Source organism: Nyctereutes procyonoides, unplaced genomic scaffold, assembly GCF_905146905.1.
Source record: "Nyctereutes procyonoides isolate TBG_1078 unplaced genomic scaffold, NYPRO_anot_genome, whole genome shotgun sequence".
NCBI lineage: Eukaryota > Metazoa > Chordata > Mammalia > Carnivora > Canidae > Nyctereutes > Nyctereutes procyonoides.
In genome coordinates this window covers 14,531,596-14,553,338 of record NW_026575137.1, presented here as the reverse complement: position 1 = coordinate 14,553,338, position 21,743 = coordinate 14,531,596, and the positions used below count along the sequence as shown (strand labels likewise).

General features: G+C 36.0%; 1 protein-coding gene across 7 annotated transcripts in view; it reads right to left on the bottom strand.

Annotated features, from left to right (window-relative positions):
* The window catches only part of VPS13B (vacuolar protein sorting 13 homolog B), a 748,802-nt gene that overhangs the window by 90,659 nt on the left and 636,400 nt on the right, over positions 1 to 21,743 (bottom strand). For all 7 annotated transcript variants that reach the window (XM_055303543.1, XM_055303538.1, XM_055303542.1 and 4 more), the window contains 3 exons: positions 6,847 to 7,043; positions 2,226 to 2,407; positions 609 to 958 (listed from right to left, as the gene is read on the bottom strand). In XM_055303543.1, the coding sequence (XP_055159518.1) occupies positions 609 to 958; positions 2,226 to 2,407; positions 6,847 to 7,043 (729 nt within the window). The remainder of the gene's footprint in view (positions 1 to 608; positions 959 to 2,225; positions 2,408 to 6,846; positions 7,044 to 21,743) is intronic.

The following is a 21,743-nucleotide window of genomic DNA, read 5'->3' as shown; positions in this document are numbered from 1 at the left end:
ACAGGTTCCTCGTTTTAAATATGCCTTTCAGCAGAGACTTATAATTCATCCCCTTTTTATGATATAGCTAATTCTGGCAAGAGATAAAAGTAAAAAAAATATTGATTTAACTGATTAAAAATGGCAGAATGATAATAGGAGAAAGACCAGAAGACTATTGGGGCTTGCACATTTCTTCTTACTGCTTTTTCCCTTTGAAAAGATGAAATGCTTATTATCAGTAAGGCTCACACAGGTCCTAGATTTCTGCAATGGATGCTTAGACAATTTGATACATAACTGAGTTGAAGCTTTGGCAAAGCCAAGCCATAATACTTGGAAAACATTTCTGGGAATATGTTACTTTCCACACAGATGTGGTACATTAGTCACAAAAATGTGGGCATGATCTCCTATGCATGTGTAGAGAACCCATTTCTCCAAAGCTTTTAAAAATAACATGCATCACTTTGCCAAACAGAGAAAACCCCAAATATTATGGTGCCCATCAAACTCTTCATTCTCTCACATTTTTGTTTATGCTTAACTTACTATTAGAAGTGATAATACAGAGTGCCTAGTAAAGATCACATGCAGACAAGCTGTAAACTGTTCTATGATGCACATACCTGTTGCCAAGCTTGTACTGCAGTGTTTAGAGAGTGAACCACATGCTGCCCAAAGTTTACAAAGATAGAGTCCACTATGATGATGCAGTCAAGCAGCTTTTCTACTGCCTCACGGGAAATGGCAATCTGCCCGAAGATGCTGAAGGATTTCACCATGCTTTGCATCGTAACATTTCTGCATTCAAGAAGCTTACAGTCAGCTTGAGATGAGAATCGGATCTCCTGACAGACAGGACTATTGTTCCACTGTCGAAGATATAAGTGAGGTGCTTTGAAGGAAATAATCATGTATTCTAGTTCAGATGGTACATTTTTATCAGAAATAAATGGCTTTAAGTATTGCGGTGGAGCTGTTGGGAAAACAAACAGGAAAAGCAGCAATTGAGGTGAGCCAATATTTTATGGAAATAAAGACATGACGTTTATTTACCTTTCAGTTACTGAATTCACTTTCTGCCATTTAATAAATCCTAACACTCTCTTGAAGGCATTACGATATTTGAATTACTATTTGATATTTTCCAACGAAGCTGTCCTGTTCAACTGGCACATCTCAAACATATTTTGTCAAAGTTCACGTTCACTTTCACAGACAAAAGTTTGATCACAGAAGACAACAGATAAAATGAAGAGGGGGTGAATATCTGAGGAGAGTTTTATGAAATGCTCTGTATCTACCAACCAAATCTCAAAAACAAAAATATGACTCGAAGAGTTAGAAAAAGCAGGTTAAATTCCTTTTTCTTTTCTTTTCTTTTCTTTTTTTTTTTTTGCTGAAAAAGCAAGATGCTTAACAGCAGCTGTGTTTAGTTTTAATCTGATTTTTTAAATCTGATTTTTTTTCCATTACATGTTAGGTTGAAAACCCAAATCAAAATGTACTAACTAGGGACCGTCTGGTATAGACTTTTAGGAATAATTATTCATGTGCAATTGGCATATTTTTAAAAGACCACTTTCAGTGTGTGGGAAAATTTAATCTTCCACCTTACCAACTTGTAAAAATGATGGTCCTTTAAATTTCTGCCTATCCTTTGTAGAATGTATTCATGCTTTTGAAATCAGGTAATATTGGATACTTTTGGAATATATCCATCATTAATGTAGTGGCTCAGGACATAGAATAGAAACAGATGTATTTCTTTCAAAAAGATCCTAATCAGAATAACACTAAAACCTGAATTTTTGTAACTTCCTTGAAAATTCTTACTAGGAAGCATGAAAAATCATGTCAGTTTAATAATTACTACTGGTAATCTATATAATAGGTCCATATGATGGTTTAAAAGGGGTACATCTGTTATATGAAGTGAACTTCAGAATAATTTTGCCAGTGCTCATTGTTAGAGGAAATGAATGCCTCTTCTAAAAATTTCCACCACCACATCGGTGGTAGTCAGTAGGGAAGGAGCTTTGGGTGGTAGAACTGATCAACAATCACAGCACTTTGAAACATCAATACTGCAATATACAGAATGAAAATCCTTCCACATCTTTTTACTAGTTGAAAGTAAAATAAATTATCTGGGTAGAAATTGATGAATTGGGTTTTGAGAACACTCAAGAAAAACAGTAAGTATTAAGCGCGTGCTATTCTGATGCTAAAGTAAAGGGTACCTGTGCCTAGTTGATCAAGGTGATGACAAAGATGGAACTCCAGGTGAGCAAACTGGAAGGAAATGCTAAGAGATGGGACAAACCATGGGGTAAAACAGGAGTCGACTCTGGTACAGGCAGCCAGGGCTGTTGGAGTTACAAGTTGGTCACAAGTGCTTTGAGAACCAGATTCACTTGCAGAGCTATGGGAAGTAAGTAATAAAAGAATATCAGTAACCTAGATTTTCCAATACATATAAGTAAAATGTCTTTCTATATGGGTTTTTAAAGTTAGCAGCCATAATCTTATAATTAATCTATCAAATCTTCTGTATTTACTTGCATAAACTAGTTGTTTTTAAAAATTAAGTTCATGTTGATTATTGCCTATAGATTATTAGCAGAAAAATTCCACAGGATTCCTCAAATGCCAGGTCATATTGACCTACCTCCAACCCAATTTTTTCCATCCACATATCACACAACTTATGGACAACTTGTTCACCTATTAGTTCAAGGCCAACACAATTTTTTTTAAAGATTTTATTTATTTATTCATGAGAGACACAGAGAGAGAGAGTGAGAGAGAGAGAGGCAGAGACATAGGCAGAGGGAGAAGCAGGTTCCCCGCTGGGAGTCCAATGCAGAACTCGATCCCAGGACCCCAGGATCACGCCCTGGACCAAAGGCAGACGCTCAACCACTGAGTCACCCAGGCTTTCACATGTTCTAATGTTGTGAGAAATTACTATGTAATATGCACAACAAACCACCAAAGAATTGGCAGAGGTAAACAGAGTTGAGCATAAGCAATTGGTAATAAAGTTAACCGGACAACTTTGATATATATATCAAGGTCTGCACAGTTATTTGTGTTACATGATAATTGCCTATAATTTGTGAGACTTTAACATAGTCGCATACTCCTGTATTAGTCATTTGTATCATTTGGAGTGAGGGTATGAGGGGGAAACAAATTAGATAGTTGTTCTGGTCCATCAGAAGACACTGAATTGATTCCAAACCCAGGGAACCTAGCAGAGTGACCCAAAACTTGAGAATGTGGCCCACTCCTCTTGTTTCCCTTATTTTTCTTCATAGGGTCAGTTACTGGGTAAGAAACTATAAATTCCAAATAGAGTGTGTAGTTGCCGGCTACCCTCTGTTTGCTCGCTAGATCCACACTTTCTACCCTTCCCCATCTTCTTCTTTGCCATTGGACTGTATTAACAAGCTGCTTTGTCCTCTGGTTCAGCTAGTAGGAGGTGCCTATGGGAGATCAGAAGGCAAGAGGAGAGTAGAGTAAGGGTATGTACTCCTCTGGCTTCTTCAGGCCTAAGAAGGGGATGGGTCTCCAGGATTCCTAGCCCTACCGTACGTACCATCCCTTAAATCCTGCCCATACTTTTATAAGTAGTCCTTTCATTGAACTCTCCTCAATCTTTAAGTTTGAGTGCACCTTCTATTTCTTGTCAGGACCTGATAAAGGGGGTTTATTTAGGCTTAAGCAATGGGTGTGGGCAAATACAGAACATGATTAAAGATAAATAGCTGAAATGGCTATCTTGATCAAGGCTTAAAGGTTGTATCTCTTGTCTCTGGTCCAGTACACAGCAAATAGAAGTCCCCTACAAGGTCAATGCTATTGTGGAAACTAAGCTTGAAGTTACTCTACTTCAAACGCCGTCTTCAAAAAAGTGTAATTGTTACCAATCGTTCATTTTCATATGATTGAGGAAGAAACCATTGTTTAAAGATGGTGGAATGTACAAATATACAGGCATTGAATTAAAGATAATATACCTGTATGGGATAAACAGAGTAAAGTTTAAGAGATTGGCTCTTTTTTCTCCAGTCCTTTGTAATGAAGACTACCTGCCACCCTTTGGGCCAGTTAGTCAGTTTCTCAAAGTTGGGGATGGAGCCAGGACTTTAATCCAGGTCTTCTAACTTGGAATTCTTTATTAAATACTGCTCCTGTATACATATATACAGTGATGCCATTAACACTGAGCAACCCTACACTGTTGCAACTTTATGCCAACTGTGGACAAGATGCTCTTTGCTTTTAAAGATTAAGCTTCATGGGATTTATTTTTATGAACTTTCTTCCTGGAACGTACAACAGTCTGATGCATATCCTTTTTCAACCACTGAGAATATTACTTATAAGATAATCTCTAATCATAAAAGCATCAGGTTTTTGTCTAGTTCTAAATGTCTTGTGACAGAATATACTGAAGCTAACCGTAGTTTTCTTTCTGCATGAAAGGCTGACGTATTATCAGAGCATTAACGTTTTCTTTCTAGAATTGGATAGAATTTATTTACTGTCCCTTTTGAAAAGTGTCTTAGTAGGGTCTTATGATGTTGACTTTTAAACCAACTCTTTAATTTCATTAATATCAAATTCTATCTGAAAATGGTTAATGTCAAACAAACAAATATCAAATTCTATCTGAAAATAGTTAATGTCAAGCAAGATCAATTGTGAAGTATTAGGTAACTTGAAAAATCCCAGGTGAGGACAAAAGATCTGTGATTATAATGTCAAAAGCCTGGTGAAAAATTGCCTGAATTTAATTGTCTGCATAAATTCCATTCCCTAAAGGTTCCACATTTCTGTAGTGCTAAGCTTACCACAAAAGTAATTGTTATGAATGTTTCAGATGCAGAGGAATTAACCTTGTCTAAAATGCTTCTTTCAATGCTGAAAATGCATTCTTTCATAATTAGAATCAAGAAATGATTTCTAATTTGATACTTATATTAATGAAACTCAGATTAAACAATTTTTTTGTTGGGCGCCTGGGTGACTCAGTGAGTTAAGCATCTGCCTTCAGCTGAGGTCATGATCCCAGAGTCCTGGGAATGAGACCTTCAGTTTCCTGGCTCAACTGGGGGTCTGTTTCTCTCTCTGCCATTCTCCCCTGCTTGTGATCTCTCTCTCTCTTAACTCACTCTTAAATAAATAAAATCTTTTTTTTAAAAGTTACTAATTTTTTTTTGTTGTTGTTTTTACTTAGAGCTCTTTTTCTGAGACTTTCTGGTTTCTGACTAGGTAAACTGTACTTAGAATATGTAATCTTCTAAGTATCTGCTGACTCCTCACAGGGTGAGTATTTTACTCATTGCTGCATTACACATACAAGTGAAATTAAGATCCCACTCCTCTAACATATTTTTTACTAGTTGTAATCAACTAAGTAATATAATAGGAAGGTAATTATTCCCAAAGAGCCCAAATAACCTAGAAATAGAATATATAAAGTATAAAACATATTATTATTAAGCACAGAAGGTAATCACTGGAAAAGACTGTAAGGCTACTGTAAAAAGGTTAACAGAGGTTATCATTGTGATATAACCATGCCTGGTGGCATTCTCTTTATTTCCCAAATGTTCTTTAATGAACATATAGTGTTATTAATTTCAAAAAAAGAGAAAGAACCCACAACTCATTATAATATAAAGTAGGAATCATAATACGAAATTATATGCTATAATTATAACCTTATAAAGGCATATAGTCATGGACAAAAATAAAGGTAAAAGAGAAAGAGAAAACAGGTGATTTGCAGGATGTTACAAATGATGGATGTTTTTTCTCATGTTAGTGCCAGAACGTTGCTTGGGGGTAAAAAAAAGAAAGGAATTATACAAAAGGAGGAAGATAATGCTAAAGCCAGTTCTTCAGAAGGACCAGGAGGTAGGTCATGGAGAGTGATGGACAGTAAGGTGGGCCTGGGCCCATGGTACATGCATTCTCATATGATCCCTCCTGTTCCTCTCACTGTGATTTAGTATCTTTTTCTTGTCTTTTGTGGGAGCGTCAACAGAAATGCTTACCTCATAGGGCCACATAAATGAGAAGATGTGGTAAAAATAGGTTATTGAAGCCAATCTTTTTTCTACTCTAAGTTAGCGGATTGTCAAGCAGGCGAATACTGAAAACAAGGAGTCTGGCCCTCTTTTGCCACAAACCAGATATCCTATAGGAGACGTGGAACAGGAGTTATGGGGACATGACACATAACACCTGAGGTCTACAGCTCTAGAGATTCATTATAGCCAAACAGAATCTAGAACTATTAAGAAATCCTTTGGATAGGAGTCATTTTAGTTAGCCAAGTTTTTCTAATGTCTAAAGGTCTTTTAAAGTTTTTTTTTTTAAAAAAAAGAACAAAACACATCTTAAGAAAGAAGTATTCCCAAAATGTATCTTTTTAGAAGTAGGCAATACAATTTATTTAACCTTTCTCTTAATGCCCCAGGGTTATCACTACACATACATACTGTTTACTGTGTCATTAAGAGTCTGCTGAGGAATTAATGGCTTTTTATAATTTTTGTTCAGAATGGTTCAGGTTTTTTTTTTTTTTTTTGGTAGTTTGTTTTTTGCCCTTTTTGTTTTTATACTTAAGGAACAGGTTCTTATTGTGAGGGCTCACTATGAATACAACGCAGGATTTTTAGTACACAAACTTTGCTATATCTGTCTTATGTCCTAGTTCTCATCTGTAGATCACACGGATGCAGCTGCTAGCCAGCCAAGATACCGCTAAGTGAGGGGTCACTAGATACAATGATATGATGACTGTTTCCTAGTATAATGTCACTATTTAATTTTTCATTGAGTTACCTTTGGTCATCAGCACCATTTTGACTGCTGTTCAAGACAATTCTCCAAAGATCCGAGGATACTAGTTTCTTCTGGTCACTCACAAGATTGATATCCGGCAACTGTAGCTCACAGACTTTGCTTTCAGACAGACTAAATTCTTGAAATGCAACAAAAACCTTCTGGAGTTCATCCCAGTATTCCAAACTACAAGGAATCTATAATAAAATAAAGATTTTAGAAGTTGCAGATAGAAACTATGATACAGTTCTGTATTTGTTGAAATGCATATTAAACTATAAAAGTTATAACATGAATAAGACTTTTAAGAAGGGGTAAGTCTGTAAAAGACAGTAGTTTTGAATTTCTTTTCATGGTTATACTCACTTTGTTTACCTACTTTGTCTTAAAGGACCCATTCAGGAATAATATATGAAAACAGTCAAGAAAGTTTTTATTTTTATTTATTTATTTATTTATTTATTTATTTATTTATTTATTTATTTTTTAAGAAAGTTTTTAAATGAAAGAAAAAATGAAGAACAAATTCTATCAGGTGTTAAGTGTACTATCAGACTGTAACAGTTAAAATATAAGGTTTGAGTAGTGACCTACAAATAGATTAGAAGAAATAGGAAAAACAGTATAAGATGTAAGTACAGATACATTTTACTATGTAAGGAAAATACCATTTTTGTGGGGGGGTTAATTTATTTATTTTTAAATTTTTAAAATTTAAATTCAATTTGTCAACATATAGTATAACACCCAGTGCTCATCCCTTCAAGTGCCCTCCTTAATGCCTGTCACCCAGTCGCCCCATCACCCTCCATCCACCTCCCCTTCTGCAACCCTTTGTTTGTTTCCCAGAGTTAGGAGTCTCTTTTTGTCTCCCTCTCTAATTTTTCCCCACTCATTTCAAACAAGTAGGAGAAAGACAGGAAATGAAGTTGCAAGCACTGTCTAGCCATTTGGTAAAATCAAAGAGGGTCCCTACAGCACTCTAACATAAAAGTAGATTCCAAAAGGATCAAAATGTTAAAGGCCAAAACTGAAAGCATAAGAGAAAAAAAATCAGTTAATATTTTTATCATGATAGGGCAGCTTTTTATAGGTATGGCATGAAACCCATTAAAGAAAAAAAAAACCCACAAAACCACAGGATCAAATTAAAAAAAAGCAAATAGGGTAAAATACATGATATTTAATAATAGATCTAGGAATGACTGCTGAGATAGCACAGAGTGCTTACAAACCAATGTGGAAGTGATAAATAAGCATATAGAAAAATAAAAAAGGGAAGAAGTTGGAAAAGGCAATTAGCCATTGGCCCTGAACTTCCCTGCATGTTATTGCTAGGTATGAATAGGATGCAAGGCCCTGAAAGCTATTAACTGGGGCTGGTTCTTAGGTTGTATTTACAGAGAACAACTTTGAGGGATGTGGTAAAGTCTCTCTCCAGGTCAAAGAGCAGACTCACTCTAAAGAGGGTGGATCTGTTGCGCTCATGTTCTTGGCTGTGCCATCTACCTACAACATCCAACCCCTGAGGGCCCTTCTGCATTGCCCTTGTGGAACCCAGGGAGCGGTTGGGGGAGCAGGCAAGAGGAACCAATGTCTATATGATACTCATGTTGTTTGTCGTGCCTGGAGCAATAATGTTCTTTGTTTCTGACCCATGAGTCTTATGTCTTCTGTCAGCAGCAATGGAACACTAACTGGCTGATTTATTAGCTTGCATACGGTAAAATCACAGACTCTGACAGTAATTAGTTCACAGAAAAAAATAACTGGCCAGTAAACATGAAAAGATACTCAACTTCACTAATACTTACAAAAATTCAAATTCAAATTAATAACACAATATTTTTTATTTATTATTCTGGCAGTTTTAAAAGATAGTTCCAATTTCTTTTTCTTTTCTTTTCTTTTCTTTTCTTTTCTTTTCTTTTCTTTTCTTTTCTTTTCTTTTCTTTCTTTCTTTCTTTCTTTCTTTCTTTCTTTCTTTCTTTCTTCTTTCTTTTTTTTTTTTTTAAAGATTTATCTATTTATTCATGAAAGACACACAGAGAGAGGCAGATACATAAGCAGAGGGAGAAGCAGGCTCTTTGCAGGAGCCTGATGAACAACTTGATCCCGGATCTCGGGAACATGACCTGAGCCTAAGGCAGCCGCCCAACCACTTAGCCACCCAGGTGTCCCTACAGTTCCAATTTCTGCACAGGTGTGGGAATAAGCATTTCCACTCTATTTTTGGAAGGTAATTTGGCAATATCTATTAAATGCTTCAAAGTATATGTCTAAGAATTTGTTTACAGAGCTTCCAATGCAAGTGTGTATTTATTTCAGCACTGGGTGTATAGTAAGAAATTAGAAGCAAGTCAGATATCTATTAACAGGGGATTAGTTAAATATAACATGCAGATCTATAGAATGGATTACTACACGATCATTAAAATGAATATCTATATATACTAACACAAAAGACATCCAAGATATATCACAAAAATTTTAAAAAATTTTAATATAGGACATGTTAGTTAATTCCATTTTTTAAAAAAAATTTAAAAAAGGACTGGGCTCAGACATGTCTTTCTTTTGGAAGCATTCCCTAATTATCATTCTCAGAGCTGACTGCTGCCTCTCTGTGTCTCTCCTCTATCATAAAACTTATTACACTTCGCAATTCCCTATTTACAGTTTATCTCCTTTAGTTGACTGAGATCCTTGAGTAAAAAAAATGACATGTTATTTAAAAAAATATTCTTAGCATCTAACAGTTTTTGGGATACAATAGGATCTTAACAAAAGCTTTCTGAATGAACAGATTTTCCTTACCCTTTCTTTTCTAAATAAGTGATTCTTAATCTTTCAATGGGAATATATTTTACCTCCACCTGTAACAGATTCTTTTCTTTAGAGAAGGACTTGAGTTTCTGTGTATGGAGAGGTGCTTAGTGGGAAAAAGGGAAACAAAAATAGGTATGCATAAGTGGCTGACAGCGGAATAGAAAGAGATGTATATGTTCTGTTTAGTGATGAGGACAAGTAATACATTCATAGTAATTCTCTCTTACCCACCATTTCTTGAAATTCTCTCCCTTTTTGCTTTCCATGACATACTTTTTCTACTTTTCTCCTCTCTGGGTCTTTGTTCCAATATTCTATCTCAGCCTAAAAATACCTGTACACCTCTTCATTTCTCATTGTCTCATATTTAAATCCTTCCCATCTATCAAGGTCCAAATGAAATACCACCTTTCTTTGAGCCTTTTTACCTCCCCAGATGGAGAAATACTCTCCCTTTTCTAACTCCAATAGTTTTTTTTTTTTTAAGGGAATCTGTTTCATAGCTCTTATCACGCTATAGTTATTTCTATACGTGACATCTTCCCTGGTAGGCACATTCCTTGAGGGAATGATTTCCATTAGGCTAAGCTTTGGATTTTCATAGCACCTGGCAAAGTGTATATACAGTGAATGTTCAAAAAGAAAGTTGCTGAATGAATGAATGAATGAATAATTCACGAATGAATGAATGAATATACACATACTGGGTGATTCAGTCCATCACTGGCACATAAATATTCTCCACAAATAAGTACAGAAGGTGAAAGCATGAACTTTGGAGTCAGTTTTCAATTCTTAGCTCCATTAGCTATGAGTGCTTGGGCAAATTAATTTCTTCAACATGGTTTCTTATTTCTAAAAAGGAGATAGTAACAGAACTATCTCAGGAATTTTGAGAGTCAAAAGAGACAAGGCATCTCATATAATGCCACATAGTAAAAGCTTCAAAAATGTTAGTTATGAATTATTTATCTTTCTCATACTCAAAGAACACTTCTGAAGCTTGAGTGTCATTACCAGAATTGGAGAGGTTGTGATTAAGAGTCTTACTTGCTAGATTTAACAATGGGTTGGGCTTGTGAGAAGAAAATAATAAACCTTGGACCTGGATATTCAGGAACACGGTAATCATAGTTTAATATATTTTTCTGCTGCACATCTATTAAAACGTGACCCTCCATGTTGACTATGAGAGATAAAGGAGTATCTCTTCTCTGGACTACCAGTGACTGTGAAGGAGTTAGTTCTTTGGTTTAGGACAGTCATAACCAGAGGTGGATAAGATGTGGGAAGGCAGTAAGATGTGGAAGAGGGCAAATGAGCTTAGAAAGAGCATATTTAATATGCCTATTGTTTTTTGTAATGCAAATCATAGAATATAAATTCAAAATTACAAAATTTGTAATTCAAAGTTCAAAATTATCTTCTTGGTAGAGAGGTTACACAGAAAATCAAGTGAAAAGAGACATGTTTCTGGTATTGTCTCCAGAAGTTCTCCATTAAAATTAATATATAATAGCTTATGAAAATTGGCTGTCACATTGGAAAGCAGAGTAGGGCTTTAAAGAAAAAAATCTAGTAAGTTTTGATGTGCAAGGCAAGGTTGGAATAAGGCCATAATATAAGGCAATCCAAGCTGGGAACCATTGCGGGAAGCATGAGGCAGTTAAGGGCAATGAAAGGGGACTCCACCAACACTGGCACTTAGAGGAGGAGGAGTTATGAAGAGTTCAAAAAGAGAGATTTGGAAGAAAGCCAAAGACAAACTTTATTTAGTTTACAACTTTGTGTGAGGCTGGCTCTGTGGTTACATACTTCAATTTGAACATTACAGACAACTCTGAAAATTCAGAAAACAATAGAAAACTACTATAGAAGTAAATCCCCAAATATGTCGGCTATGTTTGTCAGGATTTTCCTTTGTAGACCTTCTATTCCTTGGTTAACGAAGGGGTATTAATACATTTACTCCAAATAAACTTCTGCTGTAAAAATTTTACATTGTAGTTCTGTAAGTACATTTGCAAAAGCACATTTAATCCCTTCCCTTATTATAAGAATGTATTTGTCTTCAAAACTTCTGATGAAAGCTAATAGTGAGTACAACTAGTATTTTAAAGGTAATTTTAGTTAATTGTCCATTCAGATACACACTGTGCCATAAATTTATAAACCTCAGTATGATGCTCCCATAGGATAAAATCCTTAAGTCACTGCTCTACAACTTGAGCAACTTATCTAATGACTCTGCGCCTCAGTTCTCTCATTTATAAAATGCAGGTAATAAAAACTATTGTTTTTAGGCCATGTTAAGGATTTTTTACTTTACCTTCATATCAATGGGGTATCTTTGAAGGGTTTTAAGCAAAGAAGTAATGTAGTCAAATGTATGTTTATTTTAAAAGCTCTGGATCCTGTGTAGGCAACAGATTAAAAAGGGGCAAGCCTGGATATGAAAGGACCAGGCAGGAAGTCAGTACAGCAGTCAATATCTAGAGTATGGTTGGTGGAAATAGAGTGATGTGTGGAAAATTCTTGGGACATAAAAATGTGTCGACTAATTAGATAGAAGGAGAGGGAGGTGTCAAGGATGACTCCCAGGTTTCTGGCCCAAGCAACTGTGTGGATGCTGAGGTCATTTACTGAGTTGGGTAAGGCTGATCCATCCCACTTGGGTGTAGGTTTGTGGTATATGTAGGGTAGAGGAGGGGAGATCATGAATTCATTTTCAGGCAAGCTGAGTTAGAAGTGGCAATGAGCTATTCAAGTGGAAACCTGGAGTAAGGAGTTGGCTATTCTGAAGAGTGGAAGAGGGAGTAATGTGTTGATACACAGCTATAGGTTTGTCCAGCCTTAGCCTTTTGTTAGGAGAGTGTAATGAAAAGACAGATAAACAAATCAGGCTATTTATTTGCAGAGGGTGTTTTAAATGATGAATTAAGACTATAAACTAGTTAAAGGGGGATGAGAAAACAGAGTGAGCTGATGGACAGGGAGAAAGCAGGGGTAGGTTTATATATAGTTTATATATAGTTTTAATGAATGATATAGTGGAGCTTGTTGAGTGAGCAGGCTGGAGAGACAGAATGCTAGTAAGATGAGATGGTGGATGAGTGCTTTAGGAGGCAGAACAGTTTGGAATGATGACAAGGTCCTGGGCTTATGTGTGACAGTGAGTAGTTAGGTGTTGTGAAGGTCACTTGAGTGAGAAGATCAAGCTGGAGTTCTGGCTGGGTCATATGCAAGGATATTGATGGCAGTGAAGGGTGGGGGATGGGTTAAACGGATGATGGGTATTGAGGAGGACACTTATAATGAGCACTGGATGTTCTATGTAAGTGATGAATCACTAAATTCCATTCCTGAAACTAATATTACACTATATGTTAACTAACAGAATTTGAATAAAAACTTGAGAAAAGGAAAAAAAAAGCCATATGGGCCAGAGGCAGAAGTTCTGAGAATTAGGGAAAGTGACCAAAGAGTGATAGATGACAACAATGGAGGGGTAGGGGAGGATAGATAATTAGATGGAATGAGTCTCAAAGGAGCAAGGAGATTTAACAGGAGGGTAGAAGTGAAAAGGCAAGTGGCATTGGTGAGCAAGAATATCTTATCTTCTGAGGAAGGAAAAAGAGATGTGAAAGAATGAACAGTCTCCACCTCAGTGGGTTACAATGGTGCACAGACTCCCAGGGGACAGCAAGATTTTTATCTAAGGTAAAGGGGCTGGGGAAATGCCTGAAAAGAGATTGAGGTTTAGGGGAGTTCACTTATCATAGATCAAGGGCTATGTGCAAAGGTTTGGGAAGTAGAAGAGAGGAGAAAAAAGTGATGCAAACCAGTGTCTATATAAGACAGTATAAATCCCTGGGGCCTGGGTGGCTCAGTTGGTTAAGAGTCTGACTTCTCTTCAGGTCATGATCTCGGGTTCTGTGATCGCCCCCACATTAGGCTTTGCACTCAGCCTGGAGTCTGTATCTCCCCCTACTTGTGCTCTCTCTTACTTTGTCTCTGAAGAGGGGATAAATCTCCTAATGTGGATAATGACTAGGAGAGAGGGCAGAGAGGCATGTGTTGGAACTGAGTCCTGATTTAGGAGGGTTAGGGACAATGGCTGTGGTTCTAAAAGTTAGCCTACTGCTTCTTCTTCCTGAGGGCTGGTTTGCATTATGTGTGTTCTCTGAGAAGGATTCTTTTTTTTTTTTAAGATTTTATTTATTCATTCATGAGAGACACAGAGAGAGAGAGAGAGAGAGAAAGAGAGAGAGAGAGGCAGAGACACAGACAGAGGGAGAAGCAGGCTCCATGCAGGGAGCCCGATGCAGGACCAGATCCCAGGACTCCAGGATCATGCCCCAGGCCAAAGGCTGCGCTAAACTGCTAAGCCACCGGGGCTGCCCTCTGAGAAGGATTCTTAAAGAACTACAACTATTTCAAATTCATAGCACAAAGTCTGATAAATGGCATACACTTAATAAAAATTTTGCATTAATGAGTGAAGATAGGTGCTGTAAAGTTAGCACTTTTACCTTCCTAAACAGTCTTCTATTCTACAAAGATCTTGTTTTATGTACTGAGCTCTTCCATTTTATTCTGCAATCACATCCACTTTTAACAAGCTTTTCATTAGCTCACTAATCTTCCTTGGTCTTTCAGTTAGGAATTGACATTGCTCACCTATTCTCTAGGTGAGTAGTAACACAAACTAAATTTTTTTTAAAATTTTTATTTATTTATGATAGTCACAGAGAGAGAGTGGCAGAGACACAGGCAGAGGGAGAAGCAGGCTCCATGCACCGGGATCCCAACGCGGGACTTGATCCCAGGTCTCCAGGATCACGCCCTGGGCCAAAGGCAGGCGCCAAACCGCTGCGCCACCCAGGGATCCCCAAACTAAAAATCAAATGCAATCATACTGTGCTTCATATGGTAGCAATTAATTATTCTCAAGGAGTAAATCTGGGCTCTGTTTGGTGTGATCTATTTAAATAACTTTATTATGTGCTTTTAGGTTTGAAAGAGATGATGTGGTCTTTAGTTACATATCTATAACTGAGGATTTATTATTAATGCCTGCACTGAATAACTTCAACGAAAGAGGACTATTCCAAGGAAGTCTAGTTGCCAAAAAATAGTTCAGAAAGCTTGAATATCTAATACTGAGTCATGGGAAGTGGGAACAAGTAAATTGGTTTCACTGGAAAACATTCCACATGTAACACATGGTACATTTCAAATGACTGTCAAGATTATATATTTTTTATAACATTTTGTTGTCCTATCCATTATTTGACAAAAATCTAAAAAATTAGCCAGCCATACATAATAAACTGTACTCTAAGCATATGTGGTCTTTGCATATGAATATATTTTAGGTTGTATATCTGCCAGTTGGTAACAGCACATGTATTTTTGCATTTAAAATGTTATTCCACAATTTGTTTCCATTTGATGGCTAATTTGGGAAGATCTGCATATGTGTTGGCTATTTAAAAATGTTTCTGGTACAAAGAATATTTTGGCACTTAATTTGTTTTTATTATTTAATAGTACTGCCAAGACTATTAGCAAGGTTGCAAATGCCCATCTGTCCTCATAGATAAACAGCTCTGAATGCTGTGTGCAGGGGCTGCTGAAGCTGGGCCACTGCCCCTTGGCCTACTCAGTCACACTAAGCAACCTAGGAAAAGGATACAGAGAAAGGGTCTTCCCTGTATTTACGTGGATAATAAAGAGCTGGTGGAGAGGAGATCTAGCAAGTGATGTATTCTATCAGTTTTGCTTCAATTGATTGTCCTTTAGTTTGTATTAGATAAAATAGAGGTACAGTAGCTATGTAAGGCTGGTTAGGGAGCACAAAGCTGGAACCTCCATTCAGGACTAAGTTATTAAAGCCCGATTATAGCAGAGGATGCTATCTTTATTACTCCTTCCCCCGCATTTCCATATTTCTCAGGATGCCAAGTCAATAGGTGATTACAGTAGGAGGAAGAACAGCTACTTTTCTACCATCACCCATGTTTTTTGTTATAATAATACTGATGTGGTATTATTATTACAGCTGTGGCAGAAGAAACTGCCTTGTGAATAATCCTGTATAATTTACAAAGATTTTCCTTGTACACTGTCTTAGTGAGAAAAATATTATTCCCATTTTGCAGATAAGCTGACTGCAGCTCAGAGAAGTTAGGTATTGTGTTCAAGAACACATGTTTAATAAGACAGACCTATTGGCTATAAATCCTATGCTCTTCAGCTCATTGCCTTTAAAGAAGAAAAACACACCTCATAATGTGTCATTTACAATTTCCATGTTCTCATTTTTTTAATGTGGATTCTTAGGAAGAAATCTGAATGTGGAATCTATTTTGATCTTTTTTTAAAAATTTTTTTTTAATTTATTTATTTATGATAGTCACAGAGAGAGAGAGAGAGGCAGAGACATAGGCAGAGGGAGAAGCAGGCTCCATGCACCGGGAGCCCGATATGGGATTCGATCCCGGGTCTCCAGGATCGCGCCCTGGGCCAAAGGCAGGCGCCAAACTGCTGCGCCACCCAGGGATCCCTCTATTTTGATCTTTATCAAATATCCCAGTCTTTTTAGTTACTTAATTTGGCAAATGTTTTCTCTTTAGTAGGTTTTTTCCTTTTAGCACTTTGAGTATGTTATTTCTCTGCCTCTGGACTGCATGGCTGCTGATGAGAAATCAGTTGTTAATCTTGTTGATTATCCCATATATTTATGATGAGTCAGTTTGACAGTTTGGGTTTCGTGTGGAAATCTTTGGGTTTATTCTACTTGAAGTTCACTGAGTTCTTGGATGTGTACGCTAAAGTTTTTCATCAAATTTGGGAAGTGTTCAGTCATTATTTCTTCAAATATTCTCTCTCTCTTTCCTTTCCTTCTAGAATTCCCATCATGCATATCTTGATACACTTAATGATATTCCACAGGTCTCTGAGGATCTGTTCATTTGTCTTTTTCTTTCTGTTCTTCACTCAATAATCTCAAACTAAATCATATATTTAAATTTATTAATTCTTTCTTCCCTACTCAAATCCATTGTCAAGCCCCCTAGTAAATTTTTCATTTCAGTTACTATGTTTTTTTTTTTTTAATTCTGGGATTTCTAGTTGATTCTTTTTTCTTCTTAATATCTATCTCTTTATTGATATATTTGGTATAAAGTCATTCTCATATTTCCCTTTAGTTCTTGAGACATGGCTTTCTTTAGATTCATAGAACATATTTAAAATAGGTGGCTAAAGTCTTTGTCTAGCAAAGTCAATATCTGGGTTTCTGAGGGACAGATTCTATTGACTGCTTTTCCCATATAGGGGCTATACTTTGTGGTTTGTTTTTTTTTTTTTTTGCATATCACATACTTTTTGTTGTTGAAAATTAGACAACTTAAATGATATAAAATTTTATTATGTTAATGGCTATTAATTCTTATTACTATTATATTGTTAATAAATAGTGGCAACTATTTATTGGAATCAGACTGTCTGATTTCGTGGAAATCAGATTGTCTCTCCTGCCCAAGGCTTCTTATCATTACTATTTGTTGTAACTATTATTTGTGTACATTTATGAACCAATTCTAAAAAGTATGTATTCTTTGTTGTATCGACACTGAAGTCTCTACTTGATGAGCTGAAGGGTCAGTCAATGATTAGAGATGTCCTTAATAGTCTGGAATCAATAAGCCCCATGTCTTTACTAAGGTGCTCTGTGCCTGTTGAGACATACTTTCAACTCTGCCTTAGCTTTCCCCTCCTGCTTGCACAGTCTTAAGGTTAACCAAAGTCTTAAGGTTAACCAAAGAGTGTAGGGCCTTTTTGGGTCAGCGTTGTGCATGTGCAGAGCCTGGGGCAGGTGTACAGCCCTAAGCATGTGTATGCTGTTTTGGTTTCCCAGGAATCTGATGGAGCTTTTTCAAAGCCTCTGTAACATCTTATTCTGCAGCTTTTCCTTTTAAACTTTTTGGTTAGTTGAAAGGTTTATCTGTTAGCCACTGCCTTAAGCAGCCTTAAAATTAATCAATCGTCTTACATGCTTTCTGATATACAATCTTGCAGTGGGGTGGAGCAGAGACTTTTCATACTGGAATGTTCCTAGTTGATAACTTTTGAAAGAGTAATTGTTGTGAAACTCTTATTTTGTGATAGACAGTTTTTTTTTACCTCACTAAACAAAAATATATACTGCGTTTATAACAACATCAAAGTGGTATTAAAACCAAATATATTCCCCAGGGGGAATGCACTGGAAAGATTAGAGATAGATAGGTTATGGAGTTTTTAATTGATGACTGGAAGAGAGTAGGTGAGCGAAGAGTTAAAATATAGAAAGGTCTGATCATGAAATGTGGACTGAGGGGTGATTGGAAGAGAAAACATCTATGTAGAAATGGAGATAAATGAACAACAACATAATCATTAAAACCTGATAAGCTAAAAAAAAAAAAAAAAACCAAAACCCACCATTGCCTTTATACAATACAGAAGAGGTTTCTATTTATAATTATGACTTAACTGTCCTTCTAAATATGAAGAACATTTCTTATAATCAGCTATTTAGAATAACAACAGGAGAAACATTCATTACATAGACCAAATACAATTGAGTAGAGATACTTTTCAATAGTAATTAAAAACATGTATTCCGATAATGATATTTGCTGATTTTCTGGTTTCTACTTCAAAGTATATATCTACCATTTAATTATGACATATAATACAAATGTTTGTAATCTCAAAAGTTTTTAGCTTATAATATTTCTTTTTATATGTATTTGCTTTTTAGTTGATTTTGAGGAAGGAAAAGAAAAGCTTCTATACATCTTCAACTAATAGAAGTCATATAAAAAAAAACTTAAAATACTGGAACCAGTTGAGAAACCACAAGTATTCAAATGCAGGAAATCATGATTATATAACATTTGAATGTGATCTACTCTTGGGAAACAAAGCTAACCAAACCCTATTTCTGTACAGGAAATATTCCAGCATATAGTTGTAATACATTGTGGTGAAGGGGTACAGCTGCAGAGTTTTCACCTGTAATGCCCCACTGGTATTGTGGCTTACTGCATTGCATCAAGGCTGCCTTCCTGTCTGGAAAACCCTCTAAGTACAAACAAGACTCTAAGTCCAGATTTTATTTTCCCTTGGTATCAAAATATGGTAATTTAAGAGCCCTGAGAAATACTTTTTAGCCTTTAAAAGGAAATATGTAACATTCTTTTATTAGGATCTATGTTTGGGTTGCTTTTTCAAAAAACTTAACATATGACCCAGTTATCTTATCAATTTATCAAGCTACCAAGTTTCAAGCAAATGCAGGTGTGTAATATGACATCTTTCAAGATAATATTTTTCCTTAAAGAGAAATAACAAAAATATATTAGGAATTTATGAGTCAAAACTAACTTAAAGCAGGGGAAACTTTATTATTTTATGGTTTCTTTGAATAAGAATACAAGTCCTAAATTCAGTATTGTGTCCTAGTCTCATCTCTAACTGTTCAAGTATTTTACTCACTTGCATGAAACAATGAAATGTACATGGTATACTGTAAAGAACACTAATTGGGTATACTGTAAATAATACTAATTGACAATCTTAGTTGCTAACTGGTTTTGTCACCTTGAATTGAAGTCACGGAACTAATCTGAGCCTCCATTTTCTTTTTTTTTTTTTAATTTTTTTTTAATTTATTTATGATAGTCACAGAGAGAGAGGCAGAGACACAGGCAGAGGGAGAAGCAGGCTCCATGCACCAGGAGCCCGACGTGGGATTCGATCCCGGGTCTCCAGGATCGCGCCCTGGGCCAAGGGCAGGCGCCAAACCGCTGCGCCACCCAGGGATCCCTCCATTTTCTTATCTATAAAAAAATTAGGAGGATGGGAAAGATTCTAGCTCTTCCCAACTCTATAGTAATATATAAATGCATAAAGTGATATATAGAAATAGATATAATAATATATATAGACATATATAGTAATACATAAACATAAATGTATACATACAGGATTTGCTTCTTAAAGTTTATATTTTAGGAATAGAGTTCATATTTTAAGGTACACACTGTATACCAAAATTTACATGATTTTATTCTAATCCTAGTGGTAATTCTGTAAGTTAGTTAAGGGTATATCCATTTTATAGATGAGGGCAAGAAAGTTCCAAAGAGTTACACAACTTGCCAAGGGTCTCAGTGATAATAAGTTATAGGGCCTGGAATGTTGGATTCTAGAATTCAGGAAGCTTATTCACCTCATTATACTGATTACCATATTTTAGGTACCTGATTGTATAGGATTTTAAAACTGCAACCTGATAAGGAAGCTCATAAACCAAATACTTATAATGCAATAGTTTGCTATGATTGTTCTTAAAATTAAAAAGTTAAAAATACAATAATCATTGATAATCACTATTAAAAACGTTTTCTAATGAGAAAGAGAACTATAGTACAGATAGTACAACCCTTAATAATTAGTAAGAAGTCAATAGGGATTACAGAATAACTTTTAAAAATGTGAAAATATTTTAGAACAAAAAGCAAGCTTAGCATATTTTATAAAGGCTTGTCACAAATGTTTATCCTGGAATAGAGGTCAACAAACTTTTTCTGGGGAAGACTAGATATCAAAAACGTGAGATATATACATATATAAAATATAAGGATATGTACATACACACATACAAATAATGTGCTGTTTCAACTATATGACTCTGCCTGTTGTAGAATGTAGATAATACCTTAATGAGTATATACCTGTGTTCTAATGAAATTTTACTTATAAGAACAGATGATGGGCTATATTTGGCCTTCAGGCCATGCAGTTTCCTGATTCCTCAATCAGATAGAATAGTGTTGTCCTTACAGAGGTTCTTTAAAGTATATCTGTTCAGAAATAATTCCCCATGAATCTATCATGTTTCCACACATCTTAGAGGTAAAGGCATTGTTTTTGTCCCAGGCTATTTTTTCAAGGATATATGTAGAGCAAACAGCTATGGAGACAGAGATAATGTCTCCTTACAAGGAAAAGGACAGGAATGCTTACTGCCCATTATAAAAGATTCAGATTCTCTACATTCAGGGTTCCTTTCCTGTACTATAACTCACTGTGTGTGCAAGTATCATCTGGCTCTTTTCATCTTGCCCTAAGGAAACGCGGTAGCACGTATGCACTCTGTTGTAGTTAATATGGTGTCATCCATCTCTGATCCAGCACTTGTTTTCTATCAGTACCCATGGGAATGCGGCAAGCTAAACTGTTAGACTAGAAATGACTAGTCTAAACTAGACTAGAAATGACTGAGACTAAAACTCAGACTATTCACAATTTTTGACAGTATTTGTATTTAATATATATTTTATATGTAGCATATATATCACACACATATCACATACATGTACGTATAAGAATGAGATTAATTAGCCTCTCAATTATACTTAATTTATTCACTGAATATTGTTTCTATGAATTCTTACCTTTAGCAAGCTGCTAATAAGCAGGCAAGAGTGACCTAAGATTGTGACTCTGCTGGAGGTATGATAAGAGTTATTTGCAGGCAGGAAAAAGAAAAAATAATAATAATAAATTAAAGATAACAAGCCTGCCTAATTAGCTCCAAAGTAAGGGGCAGACTGTAAATGTAATATGTAGTTTTCTTTGTTTTTTAAGATTATTTATTTAAGACAGAGCGAGGCAGAGTGTGCGCGCATGTGCATAGGCATGAATGGGAGGAGGAACAGATAGACAAGGACAAGCAGATTCCATGCTGAGCACAGAGCCTCATGCTAGGTTTGATCTCACAACCCTGAAATCATGACCTAAACTGAAATCAAGTCATATGCCTAACTGACTGAGCCACCCAGGTGGCCCTGTGTAGTTTTCAAAATAGTAACCTCTGATTTTCTGAATAAGTGTCCTAGAAGAGTAAATCTCAGTGTAGTAAAAATGATATTGTATGCAAATTCCATTAACATTGCTAAGGAATTATGCCCAAATTCTGGCCCCTCTCTATCTTCCTAGACTAACCTCCT